The sequence below is a fragment of the Podarcis gaigeae genome (genome assembly GCF_964106915.1).
Source record: "Podarcis gaigeae genome assembly, chromosome: 9".
NCBI lineage: Eukaryota > Metazoa > Chordata > Lepidosauria > Squamata > Lacertidae > Podarcis > Podarcis gaigeae.
In genome coordinates, this window is record NC_139685.1 from 51223757 (window position 1) to 51248723 (window position 24967).

A 24967-nucleotide genomic window follows, 5' to 3' on the forward strand; every position below is an offset into this window, starting at 1 on the left:
GACAATTGCCTTTGGAAAAGTTGCAGCTTTGTTCCAAAGGCTTTGAGGTATGAATAAAGCTGGTTCACCGCTGCATCTTTCCTCAAAGACTCTTGTCCAGTACATTCAGATGCTTTGTTATGTCACACATTGATGCCCGTTAACATAACAGTGTGTGGGAGAAGGAGACATGATTAGGAGTCTGGGAAAGGTTACCCACCACAAAGGCTCCCTTTCGAGATTCCACTTCCAGGTGTGCTGCTGGGAATGGGACAGTTCCAAAATCTTGTAAGAGGCAGTCACACGCACACAAAACTCCTAACTTTGCCTTTTCCTCAGCCCCATCGCTTCTGTGCCTTTCCCGTCAGCAACCTTGGCTCGGATCTAGGGAGTAGCCAAGAATCCTAACTTCTCTTCTCAGTGGGCCAACGCCAACCCCCTGGCTGTCAGCCTCGGAGAAGTGGGGGGGCAGTGACGGCAATAAGGAACTGCAAGACTTCCCCTCTCTTAATTGACATCTTTCCACAGGGCCTGCAAGACAGAGCTGTTCCACCAGGCCTTTGGCCAAGGCACAGTCTGACCCCCTCCTTCTGTAAACCTCACAGAACTCTAGCCCAATGGTTGCCATTAATTTGATTCTGAATTTATTTTAGAATGAATTTATTTTAGAATTAATTTCAATTAATTGACTGTGATTTTATGTAAACTGTGCTATATTTACTCTTGTGAGCCGCTCTGAGCCCGGCTTTGGCAGGGGAGGGCAGGATATAAATAAAATTTTACTTATTATTATTATTATTATTATTATTATTATTACCCCCCCCCCCCGATGTTCCTCATCTCCACAACATCCGTTCGCTCTTCTAAAAACTGTGCCTGCTTGGGGTGGCAAATGTCTGCGACATCGCGACCTCCCCCTCCCCACCTTCTCCTCCTCCAGCAGCCCGACCCACCACCTGCCCAACTCCATCCCTCGCATTGCACCATAGCTCTCAACTGTCCCTTATTTGGCGGGAAGCTCCCTTATCCCAGTGCCGTGTCCCGCTGCTGTCCCTTATTGATGATGTCCCTTAAATTTCGCAGGTTTCATGCTCGCCTGGCTTTGGAGCGAAGCAGTGGCTCGGGGTCCTCCGCCGCGAGAGAGAGAACGCGCACGAGCTGCCATCGTCTCCGTCTCTCCCTTTTCCCCCTCAGGGGCACGTTGTGAGATGGGTGGCGGTGGGCAGGCAGGCAGCCCCTCTCTTGCAAGACTTCCGCCGTGCTGCCAGGGGAGCTGCAGAAGGGTGGTGCTTCAGTGGCCGCCGCCACGCCACAACTGCCTCATGCTGGGCTCGCGGGCAGCGTGGGCAAGAGTCTCTTTCCTTCCCCCACCTCTCTTGGGCGGGGAAGGGCCGATGGAACTCCTCGCACCAGGACGATGGTAGCCCCAACGTGCTGCTTAGCATACCCTCCAACCAGTGCAGCATCTTAATGCAGTGATTTCCCCCTTTGCATCCCTTTCATAACTCTATTTTTATAAATCATTTGACTATTCATAGTTCAAATTTTTACTACAAGTTTTCTGTTAATCCTACCAATGTATGTAACTCTTTACAATAGCTTTTCAACTAAATTATAAACTTTCCCCATTCTTTATTAAAGAGGTCCTCTTCCTGGTTTCTAATTCTGCTTGTAAGCTTTGCCATCTCGACCATCAGTTTTGTCTGCCACTCTTCTTTGGTCGGAGTTGTAGACCCTTAGGATCATCCAGTCCAACCCCCTGCAAAACACAGTCAGTCGCAGCAAAAGCAGCATGGCTCCATCAGTGCCGGATTTCTGTATAAGCTAAGCAAAATCCCTTATTTTGGCTGCTGATCCCTTATTTTCGAGGCTACTGGTCCCTTATTTTCAAATCTGTAAGTTGACAGCTGAAATATACTCAGAGTCGCAAAGTGATTTCATGCTCTTTATTCAGCTCATAGTGGTGAGGAGGAATGAATGAAAGTCCCCTCAAAGTATCTGCTTTATATACATTATTTACACAATGGGCTGCACATGATTGGCTAATTCCGGAATTCTACTGTAAGCCAATCAGGTTGTGGATTCACTTCTATCTGGAGCATGATTGGGTAGTTCCTGCCAACCAATCATACTGCTGCATTGTTCTAGGACCAATCAGACTGTTGCAGTTTGGATCCTATTCAACTCAGTACATAACAACAGCTATGCCAGGTGCCCCGCTGCGTCTCTCCCTGGTCAGCTTCATCTGCCTAGAGCACCAGCAGCACAGAGCGCGGGGCGGCGGCGGGACAGAGACCCGGGTGGTCCAGCGGGCGATATAAATAACATTATCTGGGCAATCAGGGACATTCCTGCCCAGGGACAGCTCTGCTGCCCGGTCCAGATAGCCCTGCACCCTTCGGGGGAGGGAAAAGAGGGAAGGGCGGGGAGGAGGCGCCTGCCTTGCAATGCAGCACAGCGCCCCCGCCCCCAGGCCACGGTAGCACTTTTTTTGCAAGACCCCCTTTGCTTTTATGCAAGATGTGCTCGCCTTTCCCCGCGGGATGAGCAGCACTGCGTCGCCGTGAGATCCCCCTTGCTTTCCGAGATGACTTTCGACTCCTCCTCGGCATCACCTTGCAGGCATCCTTAGCACTAATCCCTCAAGCGGATGACTATGTAACTAGATGGGCAAGTTCCTTGCTCAATCACAGGGCGCGCGTTCCAAGCGGAGCCCGCCTCCTCCCTTCACGCTGTGTCCAATTGAATCCCGGCATCGGCGCGCGCGTAGTCCGGTCGCGTTACCATGGTGACGCGGGGCCTAGCAGGAGCTTTTAGGCCTCGCGGTGATGTTTGTGTGGTGAAAAACAGCGCCCGGGACGAGGGAAGAGGGATAACGGTTTGCTTTTCTTAGAAGCGCGGGAGGCTCGCCGCCATGGACCTGGGCCTGAGCCGGGTGGATTATCTGCAGGTAGATGGGGGTGGGTGGGTAGGTGGGCGAGATTGCGTATCAGTCAGCGAAACCCCCTGCTTCGCCTCGCGCGAGAACGAGAGCGGCATTCCTTGCCTCCCCCTGACGCCGTTGCGGACACGTGTTCCTTTCACAGGCGGAAATTCAACCGGTGATGCTGCCGCCCCTCCTCGTACTATGATAGAGATGCGGAAGGCTTCTTCAGGTTTAGAATAATTAAATGGCCTTGCGGCAAAGGCAAAGGAGCCGACCTACCAGAAGGCAGGGGAGAGGAGGCAGGGCCGAGAGCGCCGCCGGCTCACCTGTGGCCCTCCGGGTGCCTCTTCTGCAGCCTCACTGCCCTCAGCTCCAGCCAGCAGGCCCAGGGGTCAGGCTAGATGGGAGTTGGAGAAGGGCCAGCAGCATGGTCCGTATCTCCAGGTAGGGCTTGGGAAATACTGGGACCTCGGAGTGCCACTGCCAGTCAGGGTCAACAGTGTGAAGCTAGATGATGGACTAATGGTTTGACTCGTGTTCCTATATCAGGCATAGGCAAACTCGGCCCTCCAGATGTTTTGGGACTACAACACCCATCATCCCTAGCTAACAGGACCAGTGATCAGGGATGGTGGGAATTGTAGTCTCAAAACACCTGGAGGGCAAAGTTTGCCTATGCCTGTCCTATATAGTTCAACAACATCTGGAGTGCCACACTTCTGATTTAAGAGCAAACAGCCATCCGGATTCACCCCTCCTGTTAACCCCTTGGCTTTTAGATGTAGGAGTTGTATGGGTTTGGTTTTTTTTTAAAAAAAGAACAACCCACCACCATAGTGCTGTCATTGAGGATGCTGCCATAGACAGCTCTCAACATGGTGCATTGAGAAAAGTGATGTCACAGAAGAGGTTAATTTGAGATTAAAGTGTGCAAGCTTTTAAGTGTCACACAGGTTTGTTTGTTTTTTGTCAGGAAGAGAGTGTGGGTCAGGCATTTGTTAGCTTTCTTCACAATCCCTTTATTGAAATAAATGGATATTCAGCTGTTGGTTTGCTGTGGTTTTGTTGCGTTTTGTTTGACAAAAATTGTGTTTTATCTTATTACTAAAACATGGAGCCGTCATGAAATAATAATAGAATGTAGAAAACAGTTTTTGTCTGTAGACATGTTTTTAAAAGTCCTGTTAAATATTTAAAAAACTAAATTGTATTTTGATTGGTGGAGTGATTCCAAACAGATGCATCAGTATATCTTCTGTAGAACTGGGATGGAGTAACACATCAACAATGTAAAATAAATAATCAGATTTATTCTGCCATTCCCAAACCTGTTCACAACAGTCATAAAAAAACAGCAGGAGAAGGTGGTAAAAGCTGTATTAATTCACTTCCTGTCCCTGTTTCATGGTTAATCCTTACAAGGCAGTTGATCTTACATGACTTCTCTGAAGACATTGCATTTCTCTGGAAGTGGATACTCAGTTGTGACCAAACTAAGCCCCCTGGAGCAAAATATACATCAGAAGGCTTAGTTTGGTCAGAATTCAGTTAACGCAAAATACATTTACATCATGTTAAATAACCCACCATAGCTGCTAGAGGGCCGAGAAAATTTGTGTCCTGGGCTTTTTAGACTCAGCTACTCATGTACTATCTGAAACCAAAAGGGTGCATTGGTTGCCAGATGTGAATTTTTTTTTTCAGTTTTCCTGCCCCACAATTAGAGCTTCTTTTTCATGCTTCACTATATAGAGCTAAAATGATATATGATAGACACAACTATTGTACACAAGGGCAATAATTGGTAATAACACAACCACCGTTTTTCACTGTATTCACATGTATTTTAGCTTCACATAGAATTGTCACAGTCAGTATTTCTTGCACTTCATTATTCTTGGGCACTATTGACAGGTTTTTCTATATCTGTGTATGTGTTTGTGTGGCAAGTGAAGACAGTCAATGAAAGCTTGTGCTACAGTGTTGGCACAGTCCTATCCATGCTTTCTTGGATTTAAATTCCACTGTGTTCGGTGCAGCCTATTCCCTAGTAAATGTTTTTATGATAATCTGTAACAATTTATGACAACCATAATTACCACAGGATCCTTTTTTGTATTGATTTTGCTGTTAGAAACACTACACTTATGACAAAATCTTAATATACCTTTTCATATTAATCATGTTAAAGTAACTACTTTGTATTGTTTGTATTGTGGTACATGACAATCCATTTTATACCACAAGAGTTGAAGCATTAATAATGAAATGGTTTTCTCCCCCAATTAGGTGGGAGTGACATCTCAGAAGACCATGAAGTTGCTCCCTGCATCAGGGCGCAAGGCCACACAGAAGGTATAGAAATTTGTTGTTTTGAAATATTTCTGTCTGGGAATGATTACATATACAAATTGTACTCTGATGACAAAATCATATAAAATAGCATTTTATCTAAGTCACAGAGCCATTCTCCTCAAAAGCTTGTAATGTAATTGTTGATGGTGGAGCAGACAACAGAAGAACGCAGCATAAAAAAGATAGGAAAGAATGAATGCAAAAAGCTTTTTATACTTCTTGAGTTGGGAATGAAGACATGAGAAGCAAGTAATTTGTGTGAGAACCCAGAAATCACTGCAGGAATTTGAGGGTGGGTATTGCGTGTTCTGAATGACAAAAGAAGTATGAAATCTGGCAGCATATCTTTGGATAGAGGTGCGTAGATTGTGTGGTTATGTGGGAAGGCTGTAGAGTAGACGGTTGTGTTGTCAAATTAGGTCATAGCTTGAAAATGAACCAGAGTGGTAATAGAGAGAATTGCCCCAAAAGAAAAGGATATTTGTGGTATTGGGAAAGCAACATAATTTGGTGACAGATTGAATATGGGAAATAAAGGAGAGGCAGAATTCAAAGATGAAGCCAAAGCTTTGTGTTTGAACAACAAGCAGGATGGTGATATTGATGGATGTGAAGAGCAACTTGGAGAAGAAAAGGATTTATCTTAGGCATACTGAGTTTTAAACAGTAAGGAAACATCCAAGTTGAAATATCAGATACGCATTTGGAGTTGAGTTAGGAAAAGTATGGATTACAGAGATATAGTTCTATATTTCTATAGATTTCTGAAATACATATAAATGTATTAACTTTGCACTCTTAGATGACTAATGTAGACATAACTTCCTATTATTTTACTTTTAAGGTTGTTATTGGAGATCATGATGGTGTTGTTACCTGTTTTGGTATGAAAAAAGGAGAAGCTGTGGTAGGTAACTTCTCTATGTAGTTTTCAATTAATTCTCCCCCAATTAATTAATTAATTGATAATGAAGCTTAATTTACAGATAACATATGGACTTCTTAAAGCTCTTTATGGTATGCACTGGCTTGGGAAACCCCCCCCCCCCCAATGTCTTTGTACATTATTCTAGACATTTTCGAAATAAAATGATACAACCACCCTAGGCATACATGTAATGCTCACAAATTCACTGTAGTAAATTGATTAAATTCTCTTGAAGAAGCTTCTCCCCCACAGAATCCTCAAGCATCTTTTTGAATAGCAGTTATGTTGATTATAACATTGAGCTTGTTACTGGAAAACAAGGACCTACCATCATAATCTATGGCTCTGCTATCTTGATTTCTCTATATTTTCCCTCTTCCATTAAGCTAAGACACTGAGGTCAGACTTTGGGTCACTTCACAAAGCAAGGTTTGTGAGCATTTATTAGCCGGATTTTGGAACATTTTGCAATTGTGTGTATGAACTTTGTGCTTTTCATGGTAGAATCACACTACCTAGAATCACTAGCTAACTTTTTGAAATATATATATAGCATAAAATAATTAAAAGCATACAAAATGGAATACATATATATTTTGTATCTAATATCATATTATGATTTGTCGTGAACGTTGGCACTGAACATTGTCTGTCTTCTTTTTTTTAGCCAGTATTCAAGACCTTGCCAGGGGAAAAGATTGCAAGGCTAGAACTGGGAGGTGCTCTTAAAACACCCCAGGAGAAAATTTTTGTGGCTGCAGGGTCTGAGGTTAGAGGTTTCACAAAGAAAGGGAAGCAGTTCCTTGCATTTAACACCAACCTCACTGAGAACATCAAAGCTATGTATGTATACTGGAAAATACATTAGATGTGTTACTGTCATTTAGGTGCTAAATTGTTATCCTAATGAATGAAATAAGTATATGTTACATTTTTGTGTCCTGTTTAACAATCACTTTATGTATTCTAATACTCCTTATTTGCCTTGAATCTTAGCATAAATTTAATTTGTGTATGGTTCTATATAAAGGTCTAGTTTCCATCCTGCACTTTTGCAACAGTAATTTTGCCCTCAGCAGTGTGCGTACACAAGCACTGACTTTAATGAAAGTCATTAAAATAAAAAACACAGAAATTAGCTGAGTCATTAAAAGCTAATCAGTTTAATTGAAAGATAAGGTTGAAACAGTGCAACACTTTAGCTGATTCATAATTAAATTAAATCACAAATCAAATCTTCTTACTGCATTTTCCAGAGTAATATCTGAACCTGTTGTGCATATTAATTTAATCTGCTGTAATTGATGCAAACCATAAGCTGGTTTGACATAATAAAGTATTGATAATCTAATTAAATGCTGATGTGCTGTACAATCTGTTGCTTTATTTTTAACCAAATTTTGGTGCGTATGATTGAAATTTAAGTGATACATTTTGTTATATGGTTGGAGTCAAATAATAGTTTTTGAGCAAATTGAAAGAATGATAGCAGCATTGTTATCCTTGTTTGTTCGTAAAAATCATAGAATTGTAGAGTTTGAAGGGACCACAAGAGTCATCTAGTCCAACCCCTTGCAGTGCAGGAATATTTTGCCCAATGTGGGGCTCGAACCCACAACCCTGAGATTAAGAGTCTCATGCTCTTCCAACTGAGCTATCCCATTTGGGGAAAGCTGCAGATCACTGGTTGAGTTCATACCTTTCATGCAAAAGGTCCAAAGGTCAATCCCTGACATCTCCAGGTAGGGCCGGGAGAGACCCCTGCCCCTAACTCAGGAGAGCTGCTGCTAGTCACTGTCAACAGATGGACTATTAGTCTTTCTGTTTCCCAGTTATGGTCTGAAGGCACATGAAACAACCAACTTGCTATAGTTAAGTTGTGCTGGAGTTGGTCAGTACCTGAATGGGACACCTCCTAGAAGCCACATGTATGACACCTTGAATTCTACCTTGAGTTCCATGATGGAAGAAAGGCGGAATATAAAGAGACGCAGAGCTCACTAGGTTAGAACTTGGTGCTGATAATGCCAAGGTTGCAGGTTCGATCCCTGTATGGGACAGCTGCATATTCCTGCATTGCAGGGCGTTTAACTAGATGATCCTCAGGTCCTTTCCAACTCTACAATCCTATGATGAAATGTAAGAAGATAAAGCATTTAAAAACATGTTGTCTGGCCAAACATATCAATTTAGTCAAACAAGATCTGCATGTTTATGGATCACTACAGAACTTGTTTACCAACAGTTGAATTGGTGTACGCATCATGGACAATGATACTTCTTTTAAGCATCTTTCAGTTCCTGGAAAACTATTATCTGTCTCCAAAAATAGATTGGAATCATGGTATTCTACAATAAACTAATTGAATAAACATGCTTCTTACTTGTACCAGTTTACATTCAGAGCTACACTAGAAATATTTAGAAGCTTTATTAATTCTTACATCCTTCCTCTGAATAGTTGAAAGCAGTATTTTATCCCCCAAATGACCATGGGAATAGGCTGGGAGAAAATGACTTGCCAAAGGTAACACAATGAGCTTCATAAGCGACCAGATGTTTGATTCTGGGTTTTCCAAATCCAAATTTGATGCTCCTGTCTGGTTACTGTTTTGTACTGATATAGTGGCAAACATGATTTGATTCTATTTTCTTTTCTATGTCAGCCTTTTATAGACTTCAGACTCTCTCTAGCTGTCATTAACCTTGCCTTAATACTGTGCATAATCAGTGGAATACTATTTTTTTCTTTTCTTAATCCGCCTTTTGTAATATCTCAGCTGAATTATCAAAGCTACTTAGAATTTAGACAATAGCTCTCAAAGAGATGGACTATCCCTAAGAATTTTAAAATAAATTTTTGTCAAGAAGGTTCTATATATAGTGCAGTGATTTCAAAAGCAGTAAGACTCTTTTGTAAGCATGCTCCTGTAATTGCAATCAAACATATGTATGCTCTGTATAGAGGTGCTAATGATAATTTATAAAACAATATTGCATTGATTGAATACCTAAAAATAATGCCTGAAAGATGATTACCACTTAGAATGTGGTAGCAATAAAATAAGAATATGATCAAAACCAGTGCTTCTCCAGCAGGAGATCCAACATTACACAGAAACAAGTAAAAATTATTGTGATGTCAAGCAAATGAGAGTCATTTTATTCTACTAGTTTCCTTTTAAATTGCAGACCAAATTTGTTCTTCTGAATTAGTCACCTAGGAGGCTAAACTATGTGTCATTTGGAAACCATGTATAATGGTAGCTCAAATAAGGAAAAAATATTTCTGTTGGGGGTGATTGGAAAATGAGAACATTTAACCCTTTTGCCATTTCCACATTTCTAATCTCCTTCAGCAGCCCCCCCCCCTTCCAGACACATATTAAAGACCTGGGGATGTGGTGTTTTGCCTTGAAGATGCTGAGTGGGGAAAGATGGCGTCTTTGCTTCTGATCCCCATGGCAGTGGCTTTACTTATTCTAAAATGGCCAACAGACTACTGTTTAAAAACATTTGTTTAATTTGATGCTAAGTGCCTGTACAGTCTTAACAAAATATAATAGCTTGTGCATAGGAATGGTAGTTGAAATATTTTAACTTTTGGTGGCAGTGATTGGAACATAGTATTGATTATTGCTATTATCATTTTAGGCATATATCTGGATCAGATCTCTTTCTTGGTGCAAGCTATGTCTATAACCATTACTGTGACTGTAAGGATCAGCATTACTACCTATCAGGAGACAAAATCAATGATGTTCTCTGCCTTCCAGTAGAGAAGCTGTCTTGCGTTACACCAGTATTGGCATGTCAAGATAGAGTCGTTAGAGTTTTGCAGGTATACCTTTCTTAATTGTTGCCATTATCAATAGCAGTTGTTAAATAGCCAGTAGATACCTTGTTAACACCTGTTTGAGAAAACAGAAGTGTATTATTATTTTAATTGTACTTCGGGATATTTATTCCAAAGGTTTTTCCCATTTAAAAATCCTATTGGTGCAGTTCATCTGATAACTGGTAAACTCCAAGTTGCATAGTTGAGCCTCAAAACTGTCACTTATGGGGCTGCCTGGAAGTCCTTCTTTCCTTTCATGACTGAATTGGGCCAGTTAATTTCTTCTTCCTATATTCTTCCTATATTCCTATATGCCTTTTAGGAGTTCTATGATCCCTGGAATTACATCCTTACAACAGCTTTCCCCCTTGTCCTTAGCAGAAGCCTAGTTTTCTGAAGCTCTGGACTCCTGCATCATACTTGATGCTTTGTTTGGAATCTTAATAAGTGACTTTATATAATATCTGACAGTTTGTCCAGTATTTTCTGTTTCTGTTCCATATTAATACACTTACATGCCCTTGGTTTTTTAAATATTTTTAAAAATAATTTTTATTAAAGATTTCTCAGTTTAAAAAAGCACTGCATTGTCTCTTTTTTCAGGTTGTGTTTTCTACAGATCAGTTTCATTTGTTGTGAGACGTTAGTGTTACATGCAGTATAAGGTTGGGAAGGAAAGAGGGTGGGGTGGGGATGGTGCATGGGGTGGGGTGGTAAAGTTTCTATTCTTCCACTTAGTATATGTGTTTATTTCGGCGTCACTTGAGTGGGTTATCCTTGCACACAACCTTCCCTTAACAACATCTTTTTTTCAGTGGTGTTAATAGGCTTGGCAATGAGATCATGGCTTTGGTTTAGATAGGATAGGTTAGGCCCTGGGTTTTATCCTAGCCTAAAGGCAGAAAAATAATGCTGCTTGTTTAAAAGCTTTCCTTTTACACCACCTGTCAGGGAAGACATCACCTTCCCATCCCTCTAAATTAAAACGAAAGAAAAAATCAAGGGTTGAAACTAACAGTGTTTCTACTTCATTTTCTTGAGGGGTCAGATTTGCTGTATGAAATGGAAGTTCCAGGTCCACCCACAGTTCTGACTTTGAACAATGGAAATGGTGGTAAGCAGAATTTCTTGGTGCATTTTATTTCAATAAAAAGCATGACATAGATTTTAATTAAGAATCTGTAATATTGCCTAGGACTTGATACCCAGTCCTAGTATTACTATTAGGAGGCTGTTGGGCAGTAGGGTAGGCAGTACACCAACAGAATCACCATTATATCCCAAGCATCAAGAACAAGCACTCAAAACTGGAAGATTGCCAAAGGGGGCCTCTATTCATAGAGTTGGAGCTGGAACATACCAAAGCAACTCTTCCTTCCTGCCCTCTGTACCTCAATTTGAGCTAGTGTGATACAGAGAATCTTTGTGGACTGAATCTAATGTTAAAAAGAAGCCTATTAAAAACTAATTCTACTTTTAATTTATTTTCTTAGGTGACTCTGGTGAAGAAGTTCTGTTTGGGACATCTGATGGTAAATTTGGCTTAGTAGAGATCTCTGGTGTTTCTCCAGTAGAAAAGTGGAAAATTGAAAATGAAAAAAAGAGAGGTGGTAGGTGTCTTAAGAGTTTCCCGCTAGATCATAGTTATTCACACCAGGCACAGTAAGAAATCGCTCCCTTTAGTACTGTGGTTTGCATATTGCATTTGTATAAAATATAAGAAATATCACATCCACTGTCAACTCTCAAAAACAATTACGGTTACCATCAATTCATACATGGACTTCAATGTCTATGTTTTCTACCTGGACTGTGTATGTTGTCCCCTCCATTTTACTCATATCAGGGTGTGACAAAAACAATCCCACCATCTGTCCTTCTCTTTTCCTGCATGTTATTCATAGCATATATTATTTTGGCCATGTTTTTAATTGGGGAATGTGGACATGACTGTGCCAGTGTAGCTGGCATCTGGTTCAGAGAGAAAGGACATTATGCCCGCCTGAAGGGAGAAAAGATGCTCTCCCCACTTCATCACTTGCTGAGTGGGGACTTTGTGTGTGTATGTGAGAGAGTATGTACCAATGCTAATGTGTTTGGAAAATAAGGTTTTCAAACTGCAAAAAGTACATGGTTACAAACAATGAGATCTGCCAGTCCTGTTGACCTTGTCCACTTGCACCTGGTTCAAATGGAAAAGTTTACAGCCAGCTTCCCCGCTTATTTCTTGATTAGAATTTGGTGAGAAAATTAAAAATACAAATGAAGCAAGTCTGATTACAGTTCTTAACATGCAATCAGTCTTGTTCTTGATTGTGGGCTCCCACCAGAGAAGTAAACAAGAAAGGAAGAAAGGACAGGAATGCAGAAGGACACTTAAAAGCAGAAACAGTACTCAGGCGACCTAGTGGATGGTAAAGCTGCTACAGATTAACACAACTGCATGCAAATGTGATTCTGATTAATAAATTGATGCTCTAGATTCGTGTAGCTTCAGCATGGAAACAATGGTCAACAAACACTGCACTGACATGAAAGATATTCTTCTGCAAGTATTTCTTAATTGTGTAATTACATGGATTAGTAGTGGGAGGATGAGAAGGAGCTGGTGTGTGCTTTCTTGATCATCCCACTGGTCAGTTTTGGACTGTTGGGAAATGGTTCTTCAGCCCTCTTCTGAAACTTTGGTTTGGACTCTAGATAGCACTTATTTTGGACGACTGCATGTTTATTTTTCCAAACTTCAATGCCGTGCTTTGCAGACATTAAACATTCTAATATGACATCAGATTTCAAACTAATAATAATAGTGTGTGACCAGTTTTACCATTTTTGTGGCAGACATATCCTGCTATATGCGCAAGTATATAAATGGCAGGTGTGGTATATCCATGAAGAGAATAACCAACCAACAATGCCTTATGTTAGTATTCAGTTTGGGGTTGTTTCTATAAATTCTGTACTTTATTATTACTGGAGTGAAATACCCATCTATCAGACAACAATCCCACCTAACATGTAATAGTTTCTCATAGATAAATTTTAACATTCTGCTTTTAAGAACCTAGTAATAATGCAGTAATTCCAGTTGATTTCATCCTGTATTGGGTGATAGTTCTTAACAGAGTTCTATTTATTTAGTTAAAGGGGAAGGACAATAGCTCGGTGGTATAGCATCTGCTTGGTTTGAAAAAGGTTTTTAGTTCATTCCCTGCCATCTCCTGGTAGGCCTGGGAATGCCTCCTGTCTGAAACCCTGAAGAGCTGCTACCAGTCTGTACTGAGTTAGATGGATAAATGACCAGACTTTCTTAATTATACAAAGTTTCCTAGGTTCCTAAATTGCATGTGAGATTTACAAGATGATATGATTAGTCAGTTGGATGTAGATACATGCTTCCTGTTCTGTTTTTCAGGCATCTTATGTATGGATAGCTTTGATATTTTGGGAGATGGAGTTAAAGAATTGATCATCGGTCGTGATGATGGAATGTTAGAAATCTATAACTTTGAATATGCAAAAAGCCCTATCCTTAGATATGAATATGTAAGTTTATTAATGACTACTTTATGTAGAAGGAAATTTTCTTAGTATACTTTCTTTTATACAAAATTCTGTCAAATATTGCTTTCACATATATTGAGCCATATGTGTTACTAGCAAGTATGGTAAAGACTGAATGCCAATGTTAGAATAGGGAATGGATAGGGGACCTGTGGCCCTTCAGATTATTTTGGACTACAACTACTATAATTTCTATCTGTTGGCCATGCTGGCTTGGACTGATGGGAACTGGAGTCCAAGAACATCTGAAGAGCAACAGATTTTCCAGCCCTGGAATAGAGAGGCTGGGACAAAACTGCACATGTCTATGTCCAGGATCCCACAGGTACAGGGTGATGCCCAATGTAATATTTCAGAAACTAATAGAAATATATAAATATCAGAGATTCAGGCTGTGGTGCAGCACTGCAGCAGAGCTGAAGCTTGCATATCTAGAGAGAGATCCTCAAACCCTCCTCTTATTCCCCCTCTACTCTTTCTGCTGAACAATGCAGAGTCATAAAATTATTCCCAGGAGAGGAAAAGAGCCACAAGTGGTGCTGAGAATTATGTAAAGTCCCATTGTGATGCTTTCTATTATGCTAACAGTAGAGCTGGGAAGTATTTTTCTTTTATTTAGTACACTTAAATTTCACTTTTCTACCAGCATGGAACTTAAAGCTGGACACCTGGGTTTCCAGCTCTTCTGCCCATGCACTGACCAGGCACATATCTTCAGCAAGGTAGCTGTATAGTGTGCCCTAAGAACCTATCCCTGGACAGTTAAAATAATAAGTTTCTAGGAAGTGCACCAGGCATTTATATCTCACAATAATGCAATCAGAAGCAGGTGGGACAGATCTCTGCATGTAACAGTCATGTTAGGCTATTCTTATTGTCCCTTGAGAGAATTTGGAGTCCCAGAAAAGATACATGGTCTTATACATGGGGGCGTCTTATAGATGGAAAAATACAGTATATTTTTTTCTCAACGGATACCATTTTTAAAGATTAAATAGAATCTAACACACGTATTATGCTTCAAGTCTTCTTCTGTCTTATTTTTAGGCCTTGTCAGAAAGTGTCACATCTGTTCAAGGTGGCTGTGTTGGGAAAGAGGGCTATGATGAGATCATAACATCAACATATTCAGGTTATTTTTTAAAATGTTTCTAAATATCTGGAATTTTTATACATTTAACAGGATTTTTTTAAAAAAAATAACAATGGAGTCATAGAATGTGTTCTCTGGCTCACATTCCCTGAAGTCAGTAGCTTAACTTGGGAATCTGGGCCCTGGATGCACAGCAATCAGATAGTATAGTGCTCTGCTGACCAGGGCTGGGGCCATTGAAGGGGCTTCATCTGCATACCAGTTGCTGGTGTTGTATGTCCTTTTCAACTTGATGGAGGTTTTTATCCCTGCATATGAACAGTCCATAGAATTATAGAATTGCAGAACTGGAAGGGACTACGAGGGTCATCTAGTCCAACCCCCTGCAATGCAGGAATCTTGCCCAACATGGGGCTCGAACCCACAACCCTGAGATTAAGAGCCTCGTATTCTACCAACTGAGCTATTCCAGGTTTCTATGATAGTTCACTGTGCTGGTTCTCAGTTTCAGACCCTAAGGATCCTGGTTAGAGCCTCTGACAGTGTTACCTTCATAACCCATCTGGAAAACTTTTTCATAATTGTTCATATCCTCCTTTTAGGGTGGGTGTCAGGACTGACTACGGAGCCTACCCACAGAGAATGTGGATCAGGGGATGGCTTAAAGATGACTCATGAAATGCAGAACAAGGTTTTGTCCTTAAGGTAATAAATTGTTTTATTACAATGCAAAAGGGAAAATCCTATAGCAATCTTTGCCTTATGCTGGTGCATATCCAGAGCAGATATCTAACCTTACCTACTGGGTTATAACTATACATCAGTTAACTTACAAAATTTTCAGTAGAATCTTTGTGATAGTACAGCAATTCATTAATAGTATCATAGTTTCAGCTATGTGCACTTCATTGCATTGTTTGGTTTCCTGTGAGCATCCCTGTAATTTTCACCTTTCTGGCGCAAAATTGCTACTATGTGGATGTACTGAAAGAGATGCTTTCTGCCTTTTTTAGACTTAAAGTAGATATTTTATAAGTTGCAGTGCCAGTTTGGTAAGTTAGACCTGTGAACTGACATTCTGCTGGGATTGGGCTTCTTGATCCCTTTGTGACATTTCATAGGAAGAGACCCTGTTTTTTAAATAAAGCAAAAAATCAAAATAATGTTACCTCAGATAAATTTTAGTAAGCTGTAGAACTGAACAGATGTTACCAAAACATATTTGTTCTGGCCACTGACTTGAACAATTTTTGAAAGATGGTGTCTAAGTAGGTAAAGGAAAACAGGTGTTAGGGGGGAAATATAGAAAATGAAGTTCTGTTGCTTTAACCCTATTATGCACTTTTCATCTGAATATTTTTTTAGGACCAGAACTTTGATAATACATTTATATCCAGTATTTGTGGAATTATTTCTGAAAACATTGTTTTCAATCTAGATGGAAAATATCAAGATAAAAACTGTTTTCCAGGTATCAGTTTGTTATCTAGAGCAGCTTTTTTTAGCCTACCATTCTGTTGTTTGCCATAGGAAAGAATTGGAACAGCTACAGATCAAGGTACTTCATGAGCGTGAAAAATACCAGCAGTCCTCTCAGTCCAGCACTGCTGTGTCAGCAGTCCCAACCTTCAGCATAAATGATAAGTTTACATTAAATAGAGATGATGCAAGCTACAGCCTTATTTTAGAAGTCCAGGCAGCAATTGATACTGTCTTGCTTCAGGTGAGACATTATTTCGAATAACTTTGTAGACTTGGGTATTTGGAAACTTTCATTTTATTTTTAAAATTAAAGATGTGTTAGCTTGTTTTTATATTAAATAAGATAATTTCACTAAGAACTTGCACTTGTGCAGAATGCCTGTAACTGGGTGAGATGGGCTCATTCCCTTCAGGCTATGTAGAAGTCAACACAAGCACTAACTTTTCAAAGACACATGCTGAAGTTATCGGTGCAATTTGCATAAAGTTGAATACACCATAAGGATGTTTAAAATATTTTTCAGTGAGATCTGGATGCACTTGACTTTCTTCAGATTGTGCTCTTTGGCTACAATCACGCATCACTAATACATGCTTTTATGCCACCCATTTACTTCCAAGGGAACAATATGATTAGGATTTCAAACTATATCTGCACTAAGCATTTGCTAATAATCTGTGTGGTTTGGACTCGTTTTGACGACAATCAATTGCTTTTATGAGACTGGCTCCTTTTGTGCTTTTACATCATATACACCTTTTCCTTACTACTGTGTGCATTGTTTATGAGTTCTGAAGTGTTCCATGGGATGTATGGTTACCTAATACTTATTTTTACCATAATATTATTTTTACTGTAAAATTTCTCAGGAAAGATAACTTATGTAAATTGAGAAAGTATATTTGAAACATCCACATGTTGACCTTTCCTATTACCTGCTACTGTTTCTCTCCATAGTGTGATGTTCCAATAGATCTAAAGGATGTGGATAAAAATTCAGCTGTGGTTAGTGTTGTTGACTGCGAATCAGAGGTATGTAAAATGCCAGATCTTTTCTACATAGTTCCAAACGCTTAAGCTGAATATCAGCTTTTAATTTCATGGAGTGTATTCTAGTGAAGTTTAATTGTTGAAGCTGACAAAGAGGACATTTCTGAAGAGTGGGATAAACATCTCTTACTAAATAGTAAACATGCCTAGGATTTAAGCAATCCTATGTATGTTCATTTGGAAGTAAGGCCAGTTGTGTCAAATGGTGCTTGGTTCCATGTAAATTTGCATAAGATTGCAACCTAATTTATTATATCAGACCTTTATGATTTTAACATTTTTGGAACTTTTTCACTTGATGAGCATCCAGCTATAGGTTTTCTGCTTTGGGGCTAAATTCATATTGCAGAAAGTTAAGATGATGATGGTAATTGTTGTTACTACTTTATTTATTTATTTATTCTTCCTTTCTCATGTAGAGTGCAGGGTGCATAGTTTTTTTTTAAAAAAAAAATTTTTAGAACAAGTTTCCTAGTTTTCTTTCAAAATTTGTAAGTAAGGCTGCAAGCCTTTACTTAATGGGAATAAATCCATTGAACTCAGTGGGATTTATTTTTGAGTAGCGATACATATGCCTGTATTGTAAGCATACAGAAAACTTTCTACTGATTCTTGTAGAAAACAGGTACTACTAAAATGACTTAAACTGCTTTAGTTGTAAATAAAATTTAAAAATGAGACTTTATTGCTGTTTCTCAGTATGTTATTTCACAATCTTCATGTTCCACAGCCAAATGGCAACTTCCTCCTTGCCACATATCGCTGTCAAGTAAATACCACAAGGTTGGAGCTTAAGGTAAAATATAGGAATGCTTATATATTTTAAATATAAATTATGATTTTAAATGTTTGTTATGTTATGAATTCTGCCTCGGTCAGAGGTATGTGCCTATCTGTCCAGGCACCGGCTGAATTCCTTTTGACCTCCCTCCCGCTACTCCCGGCAGGAAAAACAGTTGAGGTCCGTATCGGCGATTTTTCCCAGGCTGTGAGAAAAACACACCACTGCTTCTCCTCCTCCCTGCATATCCCCAGGGAGGGGAATCAGACTCGGACAGAAATGTATCTACATGCTTTTATTCCTGTCTTTAGCAGCCATACAGTTAAAGATGTCTGCACTCTTTGAACAACAGAGAGAAACTCAAACTCCACCCATGTACATCCTGTACAGATCATATGTCACACACTGAGCTCACATCCGGTGCTCAATAAGGAGAATGGACTGCCCCTTTCTTGCCATGGCAACAGTCACAAACATCCTGTCTGGCTTTGCAGCCAGCAGCAGCTGGCTTAGCTGCTTCTTCTTGCTTCTGCATTGCTTCTTTATGGTAACATGTTGTACATATTGTTGAGTATGTGAATTTTAAAACCTATCCAAAGAGCAGCAGTGGTGGTAAAGATCCTGGGTAGGAACATCTGTGAAAACAGAGATTAATGATTTTTCTATTTAAAAGAAGACAGAAACAAGTATTGATTGTTTTGATTCATAAATTACCGTATATTTCTATTTTCAGTTAAAGACTGTTGTGGTGTGGAGAGAAATTGTTTACCATGATGTCTTGTTATAAGCTACTAAACAGTGAGGTATAAAATGGAAGTCTTTGAATGCAATCCTGTACCCTTGTACTTAGATGAAGCCCAGAGGGCTGAGTAGATATGCATTGGATTGCACTACAGTGGTGCCCCGCAAGACGAATGCCTCGCAAGACGAAAAACTCGCTAGACGAAAGAGTTTTCCGTTTTTTGAGGTGCTCCACAAGACGAATTTCCCTATGGGCTTGCTTCGCAAGACGAAACGTCTTGCGAGTTCTTGCGAGTTTTTTTCCTTTTTCTTAAAGCCGCTAATAGCGCTAATCCACTAAGCCGCTAATAGCCGTGCTTCGCAAGACGAAAAAACCGCAAGACGAAGAGACTCGCGGAACGGATTAATTTCGTCTTGCGAGGCACCACTTTATAGGATAGTTTGTGATAAATTTGTATTTTTAGAAATAAGGTGTAGCCCATTGGATAGGTTTATTGAGTGTATAAATTGCTTCACACAACAAAAAGTCCCCTACCAATTTGTAATAAGAATAAAATAATTTGAACATGTATTAAAAATAGATTATTGAAAGTTTAATCCCCTTTCAGTGCAGTGAGAGATACCAAAATGACCTCTGAAAGTACTCCCATTTTATAATGGTGAGGGTGAATTGCCACAATGTTCCCTAGTTCTTTATAAGATATATTAGCCAAGTGTAGGATGCTGATGTAGCATCATTTTTTATGGCTGTTTGCCAGACAACCCAGGTTAATAAATTTCTCAGGAAGGTATGGGTAATACAGTGGTGTTAGAATGAAAAGTGTTATGAATAAGTTTTCAGTATTCACATTTCAGATGAAAATGGAGTTGAGAACACAGTGATTTCAAGATAAATTTTAACAAAATCAATAGAATGGTTTAGTTTTACACCTTCATTTAGGGAGATTGCAGATGTGATTATGATGACATTAAAGTATAAATTCTAAAGCCTCTTTTAGTACAGTTTACATGAATGACAATGCAGGCTGCAGCTCCACCTCTAAGCTGTTGTGGTTCACTCAACCCTCCTCTAGTTGAAGAGAGGGAGTGAAGTTTGAGGCTTGCTGACTGCTTTCTTTTTTGCAGAGGAAAGATGAATAGCACTCAGATCTACCAGTGAGATAACAGAAACACATGAAGCACACTTTAAAATGCTCACACCATAGGAGTCGTAAGCCTTCTATATGGCATTTTTCCAGTGTTAGTCTGAGATAAAGTTGGATGTGACGGTTGTTAAGGCTGCCGGCTACCTAGAAGAAACTCACTGAACTTATTGGGACTGCTTTTGGATTTAATTTTAGTATTTTACAAATGGTTAAATAGATGTTTTGAAAATGTCTTTGTGTTTTGCTGGATAAAGGTGGTACCCATCTGCTAGAACAGGTAATTATGAAGTCATCTAAAATGAAAGTTAGTTCACCTTTCCTTCCCCCCTTCCTTGGACAGATTCTATCAATTGAAGGTCGGTATGGGACTCTGCAAGCATATGTAACTCCAAGAGTTCAACCAAAAACCTGTCAAGTTCGGCAGTATCAGATTAAGCCACTTTCACTTCATCAGAGGACGCATTGTATTGATCGTGACAGGTATTTTTGAGAACAACTGGCTTGTTTAAATTTGAATAGAGATTTGATTGCATTTCCAGGCAGTGCTTAGTAGAACCCAGAAGCACGCCTGCAGCATCTACAATGAAAATACAGGGGCTGGATTCAGAGGAGTTTTGTCAGACTAAGGAGTTTCTTCCATTGGAGTAAGGTGGTTGATCTGATGGATCTCCTGGATCCTGCTCATGGGAATTTGTGTAGATGTTGGGTGTTATCCTTGTAGGGAGAACATCTTCCTGCTAAAACTTACCAAAATGCAAAAAGTATAAAGATTAACATTCCAAGTTAGTTCATGAAGGTTATGGCTCTCACAGATCAAGCCAAAGAAACCTCACATTGTTTTGCTGTACCATTAGAAAGTAGCCTTTGTTTCTGATGGTAGATACTCTTTTGTAACAAAATGCTTTTATATATTTTTTTATTCAGACCCATGAATACACTAACCCTCAAAGGCCAGTTCAGCTTTGCTGAAGTTCACTCCTGGGTGGTGTTTTGCTTGCCTGAAGTTCCCGACAAGACACCAGTGGGGGAGAGTGTCAGCTTCTACTTTCAGAACACCTTTTTGGATACACAACTTGAATGTACTTACCGGTAAAATGAAACACAGTTCCTGAAACATGCTGGTTTCGTTTGAAAGGCAATATATAAAATGCTGAAAAGTAGATCCCAGTAAAGCATGCTTGTTCAGGACATTGCATTCAAAAACGTCTAGCTTTTTCTTTTCACTTACGTTATCTCTGACATTTCCTTTTTTATATACAACTTAGCCCTAAACATCTTTAGGCTGCAATTGTAATCTCACTTACCTGGTAATAAGCCCCTTTGAATTCTATAGAACTTTTGAGTATACAACATCTAGAGGGTCACAGGTTCCTTACCTTTGTGAGTGAGAGTTATCTAGGGTTTCTAGGATAAAACTGAGAAATTACCAAAGATACATTCAACAGCTTACTATTTAAACTGTTTAGAATTAGTATAATTCTGCTCAGTCCTCCAAATATAAGTCAGGGTATTTATAGTGGAAGTGTATGAGGAGAAACTAGAAAGATGGGATTGTGTATTTTTAATATCACTTGGCCGAGTCTGAACCCTGTAGGAGGTAAAGGCTGGCACAGTTTTTACCAATTGTTAATTTCTAACATCTTCTTTATAGGAAAGGCGAGGGCTACTTCAAATCTGACAATATATCCACAATATCCATTCTAAAGGATGTGCTCTCTAAAGAAGCTACTAAAAGGAAAATTAATCTCAATATATCATGTGGTAAGAATTCTTAATTCTTTTCTTCTTGGGATATTTAGAAATGCATAAAAGTTAACAAACTAATGAGTTGCTTTCTTGTGGTGATCTTCTAGATATAAATGAAGTATCTGTGAACCACACCTTAAAGCTAATCCACCCAAAATTAGAATATCAGCTAATGCTGGCTAAAAAGGTTGAACTGTTGGATGCTTTAAAAGTAAGTCTTTTGGTGGTTGCAAAATTACAAGTACTATGGAGGGACTGTGTAGTGGTTTTTCATGTTTGTTTGCTGTGTGATACTTTTGAACTCTATTAAGGAGGGTTTTAAGGAACCCAAGATTAATAATCAGCTGAACTTCCAACCAGTAGCACTTTGGTCCTATCGGGACATGAAATCTATTTGCTCACCCTCATGTAGACCAAATCTACTTCTAGATCAGGGATGGGGAACCTATTGAATTATCAACTCCCATCAACCCCAGCCAGAATGGTCAGTGCTCAGAGATTATGGGAGTTACCCATCCCCATAGAAGAGGCCAAATGGGACATTTTTTCCTGCACACAATTACTATAAACCATATAAATAATAGCATGCAGATATAAATTATATTGAACTGTACAGAAAGGAATTTGAATATGCTTTTGTGGAAAGTTGATTTTTATTTAATTGTTGTAGAAAAGGACAGTAATAGAAGTGTTAACAGAGAAAGAAATCCTCTTTGTGGCTAAAGACGGAGGCTCTTAGCAAAGGATTATGAACATCACCTGGGCTAAAAGCTGGTGAAAATCTAGCCTATCTCTTTTCTATGTCATTGTGTAGCCATGCATCTTTAAGCTCCCAATGTTCAACTTTTCTGTCAGGTTTAGAGGGTTTGTAACTGTCTTAACATTTTATTAACATCAATTTAAGGAATTGCAGGCTCATGAAGGAAACACAGACTTCCTGATTCCAGAGTACCGCAGCATTTTGGAGGAGGCAGAGGAGCTGCTCAAAGAACACAAAAAACAACCTACATCTCTTGAAAGACTTTATGGTTGGTTCATGAACACAATTTTCCTAACTTTCTGTAGTATTGTTTTTCCATTCTTGTTAACTCTTCCTGCTGTTTACTCTTTTGAAAAGAGAGGTTTGTTTCTAGGGTGGTGGTTCTGTACAACATAAGAGACTTCCCATGCCAAAGCTCTGATGTGCACATGATCTTTACCTTTCATTTTTAAAGAGGAATCAGACCACAGATAATGCATATATTTCATATACGGATCTTATCCTGAATGAAAATGATTGCAAAAGCCCAGATAGCAAATTGCACACAGACTCTGAATGACTGTCTCAATGAATTTATGTGCATAATTTTAATTCTATAGTATTATTGTGCCTCTGTAGTGCCAAAGGAGAAACACATATTTAAAGGAAATACACATAAATTATAGCGACGGATTTTACTAAAAATAAATGCAGCATGGACTGCTGATGCACAGAGATGTACCAATAAATCTATGGAAATATTGGCTACAGAACACCTTGTCTTGAAGTAAACAAAAAAGTTGATTTCATTTGTTCTATATTACTCTTGATTTCACTCAGATTTCTGACACCCAGCTCCATTTCACTAGATTTTTTACCACATGCTGCATGTGTTGCAAAGCATTCTAAAATAAATATTTGTTATTAACACAGCCTCTAAATATCCAAAGTCTTCTATCATAAATGTTACTTTTCTCAATTGAAAAGGAAGCACCAATTTGTCAAAATAATGTTTGCATTTTTTCTTCCAGGTATGATTACAGATCTGTTCATAGATAAATTTAAATTCAAAGGCACTAATGTGAAAACGAAAGTTCCCCTTCTCCTGGAAATTTTGGGAAGTTATGATCAAAAAGCATTGATTGCCTTTTTTGATAGTGCTGCTTAAATGGGAAGAATTGGACCAGCAATCTGAAGATAAAGTGTAGTGGACATAGAACAGGCATATTGGATCTTCATTTACATCCATTTTTAAATATATGTTACTATACTTTATTTTATTGATTTATATCAGTGTCTTGTACCTGTTATTTTAAAAAATGACTGTCAAGAACATACGTTATATGAAATCATACCCCCCTTTTTTTCTTGAACAGTGTTTGGTATAGCTAGCTAATTTGCAGTGAGATCAGGTATATACAGTCCCAATTAGTTTTATATAAAACATTCCCAGATTCTTTGCTTTTAAATATTATACAATTGGATTCTAATTTATTTTAGCTATGAAATGAGCAAACTTTGAAGCTTGAAAATTTTGAATATAGCCATGTGAAATTGTGTACAGTATTTTCTGTAAATAGTTGAGCAATCCCGATCCTGCTGTCCTGACAGGTCATATATACCACTGCAACATCTGTGTACCTGGTAGCTTATACTTGTCTAGTACAGGAGGGAGCCAGAAAATACGCAAAATAGAGGTATACCTTCAGCATCCATGGAAGTGTGGCTACAAGGTCGGTGTCTGAACCCACATGCATATCCAGCTCTCACATGTATTCCACACTACAAGAAGTTCAGCGTATTTTTTGGAGATACAACATGTGCCCATTATGAGTATGTGTTTACCCTTATCTTTTTGCCCCAAGAAATTAGCATCCAAGAGGAATTAAAAAAAATATTGCTTACTAGAAATGAAAGTGATATGGTATATAGAAGCTGCTTAAGGCAGTAAAAATATAATATAAGCAGGCAGCATGCACACACACCTTGATCTAAAGAGTAAACGAATCCCTAACTACTCCAAAAGCCTAAAGGGAGTGTGACAATTTTGCAACAGACCCACACTAAAAGTGAGAAGAAAAGGAGAAAGGCATACCTGTCCTCAAGCAAAGTATAGTGTCAGGCTGGTCCTTGAGAGCGTAGAGTGAAAAGATCATCTGTGTTAGAGCTTGTGAGAGTTAACTAGTCATTGAAAATCTGGAAAGTACTCTTTTTAAACCATGTATTCACATGGAGAGGGGAAGTGGTCTTTTGGATGAGTAATTTGTCATAATACCTTTATTCCTTTGTTGCATTGTTTATTTCCTGCACATTTTTGTCTCTCCCCCCCTTTTGTTTACTTTTCTTAGTTGTTAGTTGAAATGACATGATCATAGTGAGAAATGATTAACTAGCTATCTTTGATTCCTGAATTCTCCCCTCCTCACCCCATCCTACATACAATACACAAATTGCTGGGCACTGTGTATGTGTACAGTACTGTACATGTTGTACATTATATGCAATTATGTATATAAGAAGGAAATTGCTAAATTATTTAAAATAAAACTATATTAATGGCTCTAGTCTAATTCATAGTCACTTTGATAATGTCTAAATG

At 39.1% G+C, this 24967-nt stretch overlaps 1 protein-coding gene across 3 annotated transcripts; it reads left to right on the forward strand.

Annotated features, from left to right (window-relative positions):
- Positions 1 to 2740: 2740 nt before the first annotated feature.
- On the forward strand, positions 2741 to 24928 carry BBS7 (Bardet-Biedl syndrome 7). 3 transcript variants are annotated; one of them, XM_083755680.1, is made up of 20 exons: positions 2741 to 2929; positions 5195 to 5260; positions 6105 to 6167; positions 6856 to 7031; positions 8650 to 8715; positions 9843 to 10029; positions 11068 to 11140; positions 11520 to 11636; positions 13442 to 13572; positions 14638 to 14722; positions 15286 to 15388; positions 16214 to 16406; positions 17124 to 17198; positions 17947 to 18012; positions 20224 to 20363; positions 20808 to 20972; positions 21535 to 21644; positions 21737 to 21840; positions 22534 to 22657; positions 23400 to 24928. In XM_083755680.1, the coding sequence occupies exons 5-20, from the start codon at positions 8675 to 8677 to the stop codon at positions 23534 to 23536; spliced, it is 1851 nt and encodes a 616-aa protein (XP_083611806.1). In that variant the 5' UTR covers positions 2741 to 2929; positions 5195 to 5260; positions 6105 to 6167; positions 6856 to 7031; positions 8650 to 8674; the 3' UTR covers positions 23537 to 24928. The 3 variants fall into 3 exon arrangements, with proteins under 3 accessions (XP_083611806.1, XP_083611804.1, XP_083611805.1); XM_083755678.1 differs by lacking the exon at positions 8650 to 8715; XM_083755679.1 differs by lacking the exons at positions 8650 to 8715; positions 20808 to 20972.
- Positions 24929 to 24967: the final 39 nt, after the last annotated feature.